Source organism: Trematosphaeria pertusa (genome assembly GCF_010094035.1).
Source record: "Trematosphaeria pertusa strain CBS 122368 unplaced genomic scaffold BU26scaffold_18, whole genome shotgun sequence".
NCBI lineage: Eukaryota > Fungi > Ascomycota > Dothideomycetes > Pleosporales > Trematosphaeriaceae > Trematosphaeria > Trematosphaeria pertusa.
In genome coordinates this window covers 763,660-776,353 of record NW_022987229.1, presented here as the reverse complement: position 1 = coordinate 776,353, position 12,694 = coordinate 763,660, and the positions used below count along the sequence as shown (strand labels likewise).

The 12,694-nt window shown below is 57.2% G+C and overlaps 5 protein-coding genes across 5 annotated transcripts; all 5 read right to left on the bottom strand.

Moving 5' to 3' along the window:
- Positions 1–147: 147 nt before the first annotated feature.
- On the bottom strand, positions 148–1,986 carry BU26DRAFT_127016 (acetyltransferase). Its single transcript, XM_033819592.1, has 2 exons — positions 1,495–1,986; positions 148–1,074 (listed from the first exon to the last, which is right to left on the bottom strand). The coding sequence occupies exons 1-2, from the start codon at positions 1,747–1,749 to the stop codon at positions 535–537; spliced, it is 795 nt and encodes a 264-aa protein (XP_033678145.1). The 5' UTR covers positions 1,750–1,986; the 3' UTR covers positions 148–534.
- Positions 1,987–2,174: 188 nt separating this feature from the next.
- On the bottom strand, positions 2,175–3,092 carry BU26DRAFT_127032 (uncharacterized protein). The gene has a single exon (XM_033819593.1). It carries the CDS (start codon positions 2,726–2,728, stop codon positions 2,225–2,227), a length of 504 nt encoding a protein of 167 aa, XP_033678144.1. The 5' UTR covers positions 2,729–3,092; the 3' UTR covers positions 2,175–2,224.
- Positions 3,093–5,854: 2,762 nt separating this feature from the next.
- On the bottom strand, positions 5,855–7,944 carry BU26DRAFT_524092 (uncharacterized protein). Its single transcript, XM_033830204.1, has one exon. The coding sequence runs from the start codon at positions 7,805–7,807 to the stop codon at positions 6,341–6,343; it is 1,467 nt and encodes a 488-aa protein (XP_033678143.1). The 5' UTR covers positions 7,808–7,944; the 3' UTR covers positions 5,855–6,340.
- Positions 7,945–8,403: 459 nt separating this feature from the next.
- BU26DRAFT_555230 (uncharacterized protein) lies at positions 8,404–9,094 on the bottom strand (the record flags this gene model as incomplete). The annotated part of the gene is made up of 1 exon (XM_033832310.1): positions 8,404–9,094. Exon 1 carries the CDS (start codon positions 8,971–8,973, stop codon positions 8,404–8,406), a length of 570 nt encoding a protein of 189 aa, XP_033678142.1. The 5' UTR covers positions 8,974–9,094.
- Positions 9,095–10,688: 1,594 nt separating this feature from the next.
- Positions 10,689–12,611, bottom strand: BU26DRAFT_466767 (phosphoglycerate mutase-like protein). Its single transcript, XM_033825232.1, has 2 exons — positions 12,236–12,611; positions 10,689–12,184 (listed from the first exon to the last, which is right to left on the bottom strand). The coding sequence occupies exons 1-2, from the start codon at positions 12,339–12,341 to the stop codon at positions 10,881–10,883; spliced, it is 1,410 nt and encodes a 469-aa protein (XP_033678141.1). The 5' UTR covers positions 12,342–12,611; the 3' UTR covers positions 10,689–10,880.
- Between the last annotated feature and the right edge of the window lie 83 nt (positions 12,612–12,694).

The following is a 12,694-nucleotide window of genomic DNA, read 5'->3' as shown; positions in this document are numbered from 1 at the left end:
TGAGCTCGCTGCTTAGTAGACGAGAGCAGAGGAGAGGAGAGGAGACGAGAGGAGACAGGCTTAATTATTAGCGGCGGTGCGCGCGACGCGAGCAGCGCAGCTCGTGGTTTGATGGACTGGACTGGACTGATACGTAAGGTACATATATCCGTAGGGAGGGAGGGAAGGTTTCCGTAGTCCGAGCATCCCGTTCGATTATATGTTATATCAATGAGAGCCCCGATCTAAGACGACTGCTGTTGTTGCTGCACACCTCAACTCGCGCTGTCTCTGACTCGGCCCAGTCTCCAAACGTAGTTATGCATCGCATTCGCTTCATTCAGCATCTACACGATGTACCTCCATGAATTCATGCGCTCCATGAACAGTCGTTATACAAGTGTGCAAAGAATCGCCAGTTCCGCCTTTTTGATCGCCTTTTGAACACCCAAAATTCCCGGTATTACCCCAAGCCCCACCCCGAGCTTAATAGTCTGCATGACCAGGACGCCCTTACATCCAGCCGCGACGCCAAACGCATCCCGCGAAGACCCTTCAAATGTCGTCCTCGTCGCCGTTGTTCTCGAATTCCATGACCATGTCAAACCACCCTCCACCGCCATATTTGCACGCGCTCGGACCCAGTTTCTTGAACCCCGCCTTCTCGTAGAACTCGACGAACCGCTCCCTGCATATCAGGGCGATCCTCTTGCCTATGCCGGCGTCTCTCATGCGCTGCGTCCAGCCCCTCAACAAAACTGCGCCAAGCCCCTTTCCGTGAAAGTCCGGGTGGATGCACAGCGAGTGGAGACATACCGTCTCGCCCTCCTCGTGATGGCCTACTGGAGGGCCGAGCTGGTAGTTTGTCCGCCAGTCGGAGGGAAAATCCATAGAGGAGTCGGTGACGATGTTGGAGGTGGTCTTTGTCGCTATGACGTGACCTAATAATAGCCGCTTCCGATCCGAGTCTGCTGAGTCAACCGAGGGGAATTTGCGCGCCTTTACCAAGGAGCCCAAGGGCCCAGTTTCGGTCGGATACGCCGAGGAGAAGAGGCCGGAGCACAGTTCGCCGCATATTGTTAGGCGGTACTCGAGCTAGACGTCGGTCAGTTGCGGCTCGTCGCTCGTTGAATGTGGGCTAGGGTTGATGGGGAAGGAACGACGCACGCGGGCTTGAAAGCGGAAAGAACATTGCCCGTTTCATAAAACACCAACAAACCGACGGATTGGACTGCGCAGAATACCGCCTGTATGCGCAGGTGCAGAGACAAGGAAGAGACTGGGGGCTTGCTGCAGGGAAAGACGAGATAAGGTGGTTCCAGTGACGGCGGGGATTTACGTTTGCACAGAAGATCAGTCGGAGATCAGGTAACGGTGGGCAGAAAAGGAAAGTGCGGCGACTGGAGGCCTGATGATAGCCCAACGGTGATACAGGTGGAAAATGAAACAACTTGGACGGTGCTATATGCAGAAATGAAGGCAGAGTGGACAAAGTGGGCTGGCGGGGCATCTCACCTTCTCTCGCGATGCCGCCTCATGCGGCTCAAATGAAGCGTGCTCGAGCCAGTCGCAGTCGTCGAGGTCGTCTTGGTTGAGCAGCAGGGCATAGGGATGCAGGTCCTTCATCTTCTTGAAGCGCTCCTCCAGCAGCGAGACGGGCATCCTGTAGAGGGGCATCGGGTCTGGGGGCGGGCTAGCGGCGGCGGGCTCTTTGGACAGCGGGGGCATCTCCTCCAGGGTCTTCTTGTCGGCCAGCAGATCCCGGGGCATCTTGGCTGCGGTCAAGCTCTCGCTGCAACGGGGTCCGAAGCAGATGGGCGGCGGCACAAAAGCAGGAAGAGGGGACCAGGAGTGCGCAACAGCTGTAGGAAGCCGAGATGGATGTGGTGGGTCAGTGGTTTGACCGGGGCGTTTTCAGGCACGAGACAGCATCGGGCCAGGCCCCGCGCCGTTGGTAGATCGGACAGGGCTGGGCGTCCAGGTAGCCGAGTCGATCCGCTGCGCCTAGACGGCTGCCGCTCTGCCCACCACCTGTCACTCAGATGTACTCATGAAACACGGCGCGCAATGCGGGCCTGTGTGCCTGGCGGAGTCGTCAGCGTTCACGGTTCACGCGGCGGACGCCTGGGGATGGACGGCGTCTGAGGGAGGGGTTTCATGGACTGGCGGCCCTGGCGCGGGAAGGCCCATGACTTGCAGGCAGCGCCATCTGGACCGGCGAACGACGAGAGCATTGCGCTGCATGCTAGAGACAAGGGACGGGCGCATTCTGCGGCGGCGGCATGCTGTGCGCGCCGACGACGCCCGCCGAGTGGGCGTGCCGCTGCGATGCCGGGCGCGCGAGGAGGGGAGCGCTCGAGGGCAGAACGCGCCTTCCGTCCTCTCCGTGGCGTCCTATTTGGGGCAGGAGCACGCCGCCGGGCCTGCTATAGCGGGATGCTGCAAAGGCCGCGCTCTGTGCTTTGTCCGGCGGCTGCATCGTCGCGCTTTGTGCTGCCCGCGCCGCCCGCACCCGTCGTGAATGAGTTCTGAGGCGACGCGATATGGCCCAGCAGCTGCCCCGCCGAGGCTGCTGCTGCTGCTGCTGCTGCTGCTGCATGCACAGACAAGGCACCCACACACCGCCCTCGTCCCGCCCGCTTACACCCGCCAGCACCGTTTCAGTGCTTCCAGGCAGTCTGTCCGCCAACGTCCTGCCCGGCCCTGTTGCCCTGCTCTGCCCTGCCCTGCCTTGCCCAACCCATCCCATCCCATCCCAACCCAACCTCCAACGAGCCCGCGCCCTCCGCTATAATACGCTGTCACGGCCGCCGCCCGCGCTCGAGTGACGCCCCGCGTAACCCGCACCGAGCAGCGCCATGCCTTCACCTCCTCCTTCGCACGCCCGCTGCTGATTATTAACCCGCGCGACACGGCCCCCGCCGCCTCCCATCACTTCACCCTCCAGCAGTGACGGGCGCCGGGCCCGCGAGACAGCTGCCGCAACGGCGTGCTCCCTTATAAGCTCCCCTCCGGGACACCGACGCCTCTTTGGGACATCTCGCACGGCCGCCCACCCAAGGCACCCCGCCATCGACCACCCAGAACCCAACCCTCTCACCTCCCTCCGCACACGGTACCACATTCTCTTGCCTGCTTTCAGACGCACCTGCATACCACGCAAGGAGCCCGCCCGCCGGCATCAGGCAATATGTGAGCGTCCCCGAAACCGTTCCTGTGCAACCCAGCCAAAACCGACGGCTAACCTTTGCTCAAATAGGCCACGCGTAACAATATCCATCAACGCGCCCCAGGAGCCGTCCGACCAGGAGCTGCTGACCCTCGACCTGCCGCCCGGCCTCACCGTCAAAGACCTCAAGGGCTTCGTCGAGGCCGAGACCAGCTTCCCCGCCGCCGCCCAGAACTTCTTCCTCAACGGCCGCCCGCTGGCGAGCGAGACGCAGACACTGGAGGAGGCCGGGGTCAACGATGGCGAGATGCTGGCTGTGCTCATCCGCCGCCGTGGGAACCGCCCGCAAGGGAACGTACGGGAAGCGCCCGCACAGGACCCGCGCCGCGCCGCAGCACCCGACCCAGAGGCCGTGCGACAGCACGTCTTGAGCGACCCTGCTGTCCAAAACCAACTTAGAGAGCGCCGGCCAGAGCTCCTCGCCGCCCTCAGCGACCCCGTCCGCTGGAGAGAAACATACGACATGATGCAACGCCAGGAAGAGGAGGCGGAGCGCGAACGCCAGAACCAGATCGCCCTGCTGAACGAGGATCCCTTCAACGTCGAGGCCCAGAAGAAGATAGAGGAGATCATCCGCCAGGATAATGTCATCAACAATCTCCACGAAGCGTACGAGCAGAACCCCGAGGGTGAGTATATATACCACGATCCGCACGCCATGCTGCCTGCCACCTTCCCCCGTCCATACTAACAGCAGCAGTCTTCGTCCGCGTCCACATGCTCTACGTCAACACCGAAGTGAACGGCGTCCCGGTCAAGGCCTTCGTCGACTCGGGCGCCCAGGCCACCATCATGTCTCCCAGCTGTGCAGAGCGGTGCGGCATCATGCGCCTCATGGACACGCGCTACTCTGGTATGGCCCGCGGCGTGGGCACGGCTCGCATTCTCGGCCGCGTGCACCGTGCCATGATCAGGATCGGCGACGCCGTCCTGCCCTGCGCATTCACTGTCATGGAGGGCAAGGACGTGGACCTCCTCTTTGGTCTCGACATGCTCCAACGCTACCGGGCGAAGATCGACCTTGAGAAGAACGCCCTGTGCTTTGAAGGTATCGAGGTGCCGTTTCTGCCCGAATCCGAGATACCGCAGAGCCTTGAAGAAGCCGAGATGAACGAGCCCACCGTCTCTGGGCCCAACGGTACTGAAATTGGTGCCCGAACTGGCGCTGTGAGACCGGCGACCGATCACAAAGCCGGCCCATCGTCCGCCCAAGCAGCGCTTCCTCCTGCCCAACCGACGCCCCCGGCAGCACAATCGTCGTCTTCGTCAGCCAGCCAGTACCCTCAGGAGCACATTGATCAGCTCATAAACCTTGGCTTCAAAACACGCCAGGCCGCCATCCAAGCCCTGCAGGCGGCAGATGGCAACGTCGATGTTGCCGCCGGATTTCTCTTCGACAATTGACGAAGCGGTAGGGACTACAACCCATCGATCCGATTGGACCCAAAATAACGATAACGGCACATTTTATTTTCCATACCGCATCCTGCATAGATTTGGCGAATTCGGAGCTGCAGCTTTTGCATGCATAATGGATGGACTCGGAATTCCCACTATTTCCTTGCTTCTGACAGAACAACAACGATGGGCGTCTACTCCTTCGGCGGCTCCGGCGGGGCTACGGGTTCCTTCATCCTTTCCACGTCTCTAGATCTGATGCGGCGACGAGACATGAAATTTCTTCATGAGCCTTCACGACATCACATCGTTCTGAGCCCTGCAGGCATCTGCGTAGCACGGTTCCGCATGTATTACCTAGCGATCATGGATGGTTTTTCTTTTCGAGGGCAGGCGCCTGGGGCAGTGAAGGCTATGTAGACCCGCGTAGACCAAGGCAAAGCAAACAAATCAAGTCATGGAAAATTGCCATTATGCCACTAGGCACTCAACCCACCCTTCTGCGTCGTTGGAGTTGGCAGGAAAAAGAGGGCTGGGACTGGGACCTGGAACAAGGTGCTTCCTTGCTGCATGTCTTACCTGTCGTCGCGTCATTCGAGCGGGACATGTGCGTCTGGAGGGATACGCCGGTCGGCAACAAGCTGCCGCGCCCGTGTCTCAGTTTCGTTTTTGCACCACCGTGGGCGTTCGTTCGGTCTAACTACCGACATATATAGGCTTGGGAACCTGCATTTGCCACTCCTAGTCCAATCCAATACAATCCCAATACAACTCCCAAGGAAAAAACAGTATGGAAGTATAGTGTATGGTGTATAGGAAGGGGCCACGGCACGGCGCATCATAGCACGGCGCGGCACGGCTCGGGTCGCTAATATTTCCTTCGCCGTACATCCATCCATACTGCAGGGCTCCATCCATGGGCGCGAATCTTGTAGAAAGCACCCTACCTACCTACGCACCTACGTCCCCATCCATCGTTCGTTCACATCTCACCTCACCTCCTGCGAAGAGGAGAAGTTCCGCGCGCAGGCACTAGTACAGTACAGTACAGTAGAAGCGCTAGCAGGTACCTAGGCACATATGGAGAAACTACGCGAGCGTTTTCTCGGGAGGGAAGCAAGCCGTCTCAGATCAGATCGAATCGGATCGGATCAGATCGGATCAGAGCATTGCTTTTCCCTTCCCTTCCCGCACCGCTCAGGCCCTCCTAGGTGGAGCCCTCAGACCCGCAAGCCACAACTCGCCTCGAGTACGCCACCAAGTTTTGCTTCTTTCTGCGGCGTGGGTCTGGACGAGACTAGACTAGCCCAGATAGATGACGGGCCCGGATGATGCCGAGTTTACCAGCATATGTACCTAGTGCGTGGGGAATAGGATATATGTACTGGACTGTTCTGTGCTGTACGAGAGGAGAGGATATGCGGTGGTGGATGGGATGGAGATAGTATGTCAAGTATGTCAAGTAGGGCAAGTAGGGCAAGTGTGCTGGCATTCCTGGTATGGATTTGCCGGATATGGTATCTGCTTCCGCGGGACGGAGGAGAAGGTTTATACTGGATAGATGGGGATGGGATGGAGTACATTCCTCAAACCCCTGGAATCTGCATCTTCCAAGCCAACCAGCCAGCCAAGACGGGTCTGGGAGCCGATTCCAGACCATGGCACGTCTCTCCGGCACATTGACGCATCACCCGCGCCATCTCACCATCCCACCAGCCACCCAAACCCCTTCCCTCAGCGAATCTTATACAAACACGGCTTCAGCACCTTCGCATCGGCCTCGTCACCCCCGTCATCCTCCTCCGCAACTGCAGTGAACTTCTTCCCCTTGATCCCCATCTTCAGCCCACCCTTTGGCTGAGAAGCAGAGGACGAGTTGGGCTTAGCGTTCTTGCCCCTCGTCGGCTGGGCCGCCTTGACGAACTGCATCTTGACGAACATTTTGTTGCCGAGGTCGACCGCGGCGGCGGGGCGCTCGGGCGGCGCATCGAGCAGGAAACCGTGTTTGCGCAGGACGGCGACGAAGGCGGATACGTCGGTGCCGTTCTTGGCTTCGGCGCCGTCGACGTGCTCGGCGAGGTCGAGTTCGTCGGCGCTGTCTTGGGGGCCTTCGGCTTCGGGCTTGTCGGTGCCGCCGCCCTTCTTTCCTTTTGTCTGCTTGTCGGCTTTCCTGAGGCTGCCGATGGAGTTTATGGGCGGTTTGCGGCGCTCCACGCGGCCGAAGCGGGACTTGATTTCCGAGACCCAGAGTTCGCCTTTCCAGCGCAGGATGCGGTATGCTTCGTCGATGAAGTCGAGCCAGTTTGTGCCCATGAGTGCGAGGCAGAAGATGGCGACGTCGACGGTGGAGTCTGGGAGGGGCAGCGCGGAGATGTCCGCGACTGTGACGAGGGAAGCCGAGGGGCCGGAGGGTTTGGAGAGGTCGAAGGAGTGGAAGTTCAGGTTGAGTGGTTTGAAGTGGGTGCGTAAGCGGTAGGCTAGGGAGGCGGTGCCGCAGCCTAGGTCGGCTATTGTGCAAACGCCTTTTACGTTTCGCGGCAGGGGCTTGATGTCACTCTTTCCGGGTGTAGGGACGGAATCGCCGGGAGAGTCTGGGCCTAGTCTACCCTTCTTGTCTTTCCACTTCTTGTCCTTCCGGGGATCTTTGCTCCGTACTTTGCCTCGTGTGATTATTGTCGATACGTAGCCATCCACGGGATTCTCCGGCCATACTTCGACTTGCTGTGCGAAGCCTCTGTGGTAGTCTTCAAACATTGAAGGGTCGTCTTTGAATAGTTCAAGCGAGTCCTTGGAGGGCTTTGTATAAAGAGTCTCGTTAAGGTGGCGGAATCGTGCACTAGCGAGCTTATTTCGCATAGACTTCTGCAGCGGTGTGAGGCCTTTCGGCTCCGGTAGGAGTAATGTGGGGTCGACAACTTCAGTAGCGGCCTCCATTTCTGATGTGCCCGGTTGGGATGCATGATCTGCTTTGAAGTCCTTCTTGCGCTTCTTTTTGTCGCGCTTGGATCCGCGGTCTTTCGCGGTCGTCTTTTCGGCAATTGGCTCCTGGGCCCCAGCCTGCGCATCTTGCTCAGGAGTGGCTGATTTTCGCTCACTCTTTGACTCCTCCTCGGCAGCCTTATCGCCTTTCCTCTTCCGCTTCTTCCCTCTCTTCTCTTCATCTCGTCCCGTCGATCGCGAGCCTTCATTATCCTCTTTCATGCTCGGTTCCGCGCCCTTCCTCTCCTTCCCCTCGACCACTCTCTCCCAGTACTCATCGATATTATGCTCATCAATCTGCCCCTCCCGTTTCTCCCTCCTCTTCTTCGCTTTCTTTCCTTCTTTTGCCTGGTCTCGAGGTGCGGGTTTGTCGACTTGGGTTGCGAGCGGCGCGGAGAGGTTCCAACCGGGAACGGAGAACATTTCGTGGTCGTAAATCAGGTGAAGGAGGGTCCAGTGGGGATTAACGGGCGCGGATTGGCGGACGCTTGGTTTGATGTTGAGGTCGGAATTTTTGAGAGCTTGGGCGGGAGCGGAGAATACGTTTTCCCGAGACGGGAAAAGTGGGGCTAGCGTTAAGGTTATTTGGACGCCCACTTCGACATCTCACATTTCTTCGGACGACGCCCTGCAAGCTAGGCGACGAACTTCTCACTCTCCCAATCTTGAAACACTAAACTCGGCGGTCCGCCCGGCTGCTGACTGGACGACCTGTCAAGAAGTACTTTAGCAGCAGGAATCAAGTCTGATGAAGACTGAACACTTGCTAGCATCATTGGCACGCTCATTTATCGAATCATGTATTCTATCCACTGTCTTCAGCCGCGCGAAAGATCCGCTTCCCTCCCCTCAAGAATCCGCACCACCCCACTGAGCACCCCCTCCACCTTCCTCCACATGAATGTCTGTACCTCGTCCATGAGACGCAGATTACACGCCGCAGCATCCACATCCGCTTCCCACTTCCCAATCACAAACTTGTTCTTCAGCCTGCATTTCTCACTATACACCTTCTGATCCATCAGCATGACCACGTCCCCTTCACTGCGACAGCACTTTGCCAGGTCCAGCGCCGCCTTATTCGCATGCTGCGCAGTGAAGTAGTGTCCTTTGATTATGGTCGTGTTGCTCTTTACAATGCGCTCTCTGTCGTAGTAGAAGAGTGTTAGTTGGATACGGAAAATCGGAAAGGAGGTGCGCTCTAAAGGGGTGGAATCGAGGGTGGTGGCGCGCGATCGTTGTGGAGATACCAAGGGTGAAATCAGGGGAGAGCCGATGCCAGACTGCGGATGCACGGTGGGTGATAGCGGTAGGAAATCTAGAAGCGGCCAGGGTTCGGGCGAGGAAGGGCGGCGTGAAGGAGCGCGCGGAGAAGCAGGCAAAAGCATGGTGTACTGGATTCCGTGAGAAGGCCCCCACAAAAAGACTGAGGAGTGAAAAATGTCTCTCTTCGGCAGCGCATCCGGGAGCCAGATGTACCCTTCGGTTCGTGAATGCGCTGTAGCCCTCACGAGGTAATCCGGCATTCAATCTTCCTCCCTCGCCACTTCCCCATTCAATCTGTCCCCCTTCAAGCATTCGCCGCTCCTGGCGAATTCTCTTCCTCCATGCTGACGACCTGGACACGCGCCGAGACGTCTTCTTTGCTCTTCGGCTTCCCGACCGCAAAGCTCTTCATACCGTCGTTTTCGCCTTCGAGCTTCACGATTTCGCCGTCAATGCGGCTCACCTGCGCCAGCTCATAACCAGCTTCGTTAGCATCGTTCTTCGTGGCGTAACGCTTCGCGAACGTCCATGACTTCATCTCCGTACGGTCTACATTGTAGACGCTGATGACGATTTGGAGGATGGACGGCATGTTGGGCTTGGATGTGTTTCTGCTTGTTGCGTTAGAAGAGGTAAGCAAGAGATAAGCTTTGTGACAGTGTGGTTGTTGTTGCGTGAGTAGAGAGGAAGAAAATGGCTTCAGAGGAGCTGGCCACGCGATTTTATGGGGGAGTGACTGAGCCAGCGTTTCTGCCTGGCGCTATTGTGCTGTAGCACGCGCTTTCCGCATCAATAGGTACAAACGGTGTGCCTAGATCATGTGCTGCTGCGGCCCTCCTGACTTCACTTTTGAGTCCACATCTGACTCACAGTCTGAAAGCGCGCTGCACTACACGTATTGTTATGTCTTATTGTGGGCATTGGGAAAGTGAGTCTGAAGATCTTCGGTACATAGAACAGGGGTCGATGTGCTAACAAACTGCCTTCCATGCCTCTCTCACGTACTATTATGTGGCCTCCTGCTCGGGCTTTGCAATACCATGCCTAGATGCCTTCAATACGTACATATTTCCCTTACTTTGCTTAGTTCTTTTGCCGTCTACCCATGGCCGGTGGTACTACGAATATCGCCAGCCTCAGCACTGGAAAGCTGAGCCAGAAGGCTTCCAGTAGATAGAACAGACGTCATCATGTTCGCAAATCGTCTCCTAAGCCTCGCCACAGGCACTAATGTGCAGCTCCGCCTCCGCTAAGGGTAAGTGTAACGGTCGTGGTCAAGCTGCCCATTCGGAGTGAACGCACCGGTCACCTTGAGCGATCACACTCCCCATCAAGGAGAGTAGGAAGTGCTTCGGCAACACAACGACTCTGAGAAAAAGCCGCATCCTTGACAGCTTCTGTTGACGTGTCTTCTACTCGCGCGGCATTCTTCGATACCACCACACTCCATAGCATGAAGCCACGCAAATCCCCACCGCACGTCCGCTTCACATACCACCCCAACGTACACAATAAATACGCTCTTACTCCACTTCCTAAACTCTCCTCACCCATCCAGCATACTATCCAGCCTCTGAAAATCGCATCGCATAAGCTCGAACCAGCGGCGCAGAAACAATAACAACAACGAAAGCCACGACCCCAACTATCCACCCAGAAAATCAAACCCACTCATAAACAAGCAGTAGTCCACAATGTGCTACAAAATCCACTACAAGTTCTCCTGCGGATGCACCAAATACGAGTATAAGACGGGATGTCAGAACCGCGCGGAGGGATTCCCATGCACCATGGGCTCGAGCGTGGTTGTGGAGAAGGTTGTGGGGATGTGTGAGATCTGGTATTGCGCAAAGTCTCGTGTTGGGCGGAGAGTGGGAGGACGAGGCACTGGTATCTGAAAGGAGAGAGAAGGGCCGATACAGCGTCGGGTCGAAGTGGGGGGATAAAGATGTCAATAAGGGGGAAGGAGTGCTGACATGTGAAGAAGACTGATTTTGAAAACTATCTAAAGGGTGTAAAGGTTCGAAAGTTATGGCTTAACCACCGTGGCAAATGGTAGCGTAACATCCGTGAGGAACGTCGTGCTATTCTGGCCTGTCGGAATCGCAGGATTCGTGACATTGCAGATCTGATAGAAATCTCCAGCCTGCTTTAGCTTCTTCTTGACCAGCGATTGATACTGACTCAGCGGGCACAACTTTCCAGGTCCACTTTGGCAGTTGGCGACGGGATACACGACATCGTTGAGCCGGATTCGCACGTAGGCGCTCGTCCCATGTCGTCCGCTAGAGCAAGAAAGCCGCTCGAACCCCACGGTTCCTCGCATGGGCACGATCCTGCTCGCCCTAAACAGCCTATCCTTCATAATCCTATTCGCGGGGAGCTGAGGCTCGTTATCGAACACGCCAATCGCCGCAACCAGCTGATTGATCTGCCCATCATTCGAGAAAGCAGCAATAAGCTTCGGAGGCGTAAACGTCGAGCCATCGGAGTTCGCATACGTCGCGTTCGGTCCGTCCACGAAGCGGTGAACAAGGCCATCCAGCACCGGCAGCATCATGTACTTCTCGATATCCGTGCCAAGGCCAGTACCGTACCAGTAGCGCAGGTCCTGCGCGTATTCGTACTGCAGGATTTCGTCCTCGGTGAAGACGGAACACCAGGGCGAGAGGGCGCCGGTGATCTGCGTCTCGAAGCCGCAGAGGTACGGAATTATGGATACGTCGGACTGGGTGAATTGGAAGCCGCCTTTTATTAGTTTGTTCAGGCGCTTCTGGATCGGCGGAAGGTAGATGTTGTTCCACGTGTCGATGGACGGGCTCCCGCCGCTGTCCTTGTACGCCGGACAGAGGTCAGAAGGCGCGAGGGAGTTCATGAACGAGCGCGGATCGCTGGAGTTGAGGGCGTAGATGGAGCCAAGCTCGGTCGCGTTCGGACCCAAAAAGCCTCGTGCGAAGAGTCGCGCGCTGTCTCGGACACGCGGGCTAGAGGAGTAGTAGTTGGACCACATCGTGAAGTCAGTGCTGTACGCGTAAAGATCAGAGTACCGTAGACGGTAGGTGGCGCCCATGTCGTAGAGCTCTTTGTAGCCGGTGGTTGAGACTTGTGCGATCTGTTGTTCTGGGTACTTCAAGGCAGGCGTCCAGGAGGATAGGAAGGCGAGCGTCGAATCGCGCACACTGAACTGAGCTGCGTGGATACGGGAAGAGAGGTTGGTCCACTCGGCGTACGCTCCGGTATCCGGGTAGCGGCTTCCATGGCGAGAAAAGAACGCTGCTTGCTCAACGGTGCAGCCTGAGGGTACCTCGGAGGAGATACCGGTTACTTCTGGACCTGCGCGTAACGTTAGCGTCGGGATGCAAATGTCGAACAGCATTAGCGCACCTGGAAACCATTGGCCGTTTCCTCCAAGATGCCGAAGGACATTAAAGTCTGCTGCAGCGCCTGACACGCCCAGTGCAGCGATTAGAAGCTTGATGAAGCGCGCCATGAAGTCCAACACGGTTTGCGGCCCTCTATCGCTCGAAGAAGTACTCGTCTGCACCGACCGCGTCTTGCCATCTTTATAGCTGTGCTGAGTGTTGTTGTGGAAGATCCTCGGAGATGACTACTGGCGATGTATCCCGTTATGGTCAAGAGGAGCAAGGATGTAAGGAACTAGGGACACACGTGGGGTGTGAACGCGTCGAAGACAGGTCGCGCATAGCGCAACTAAGAAAGGCGCCGTATGCTAATGTTCGAAGTCGGACGACAATACAGGGCAGAGGTGAACGTTGCCGCAATGGCAAACTATTCGAGCCGGAGACGAGGAGGACGGCCCTTGCAAACTACACTAAGCTTCAT

Coding starts and splice junctions, on each gene's coding strand:
- BU26DRAFT_524092 (XM_033830204.1), bottom strand. CDS start 7,807: ATGAAAGAGGATAATGAAGGCTCGCGATCGACGGGACGAGATGAAGAG.
- BU26DRAFT_127016 (XM_033819592.1), bottom strand. CDS start 1,749: ATGCCCCGGGATCTGCTGGCCGACAAGAAGACCCTGGAGGAGATGCCC. Junction 1,075..1,494: donor AGGCGGCATCGCGAGAGAAG/GTGAGATGCCCC, acceptor ACCGACGTCTAG/CTCGAGTACCGCCTAACAAT.
- BU26DRAFT_466767 (XM_033825232.1), bottom strand. CDS start 12,341: ATGGCGCGCTTCATCAAGCTTCTAATCGCTGCACTGGGCGTGTCAGGC. Junction 12,185..12,235: donor AAACGGCCAATGGTTTCCAG/GTGCGCTAATGC, acceptor CGTTACGCGCAG/GTCCAGAAGTAACCGGTATC.
- BU26DRAFT_127032 (XM_033819593.1), bottom strand. CDS start 2,728: ATGGGATGGGTTGGGCAAGGCAGGGCAGGGCAGAGCAGGGCAACAGGG.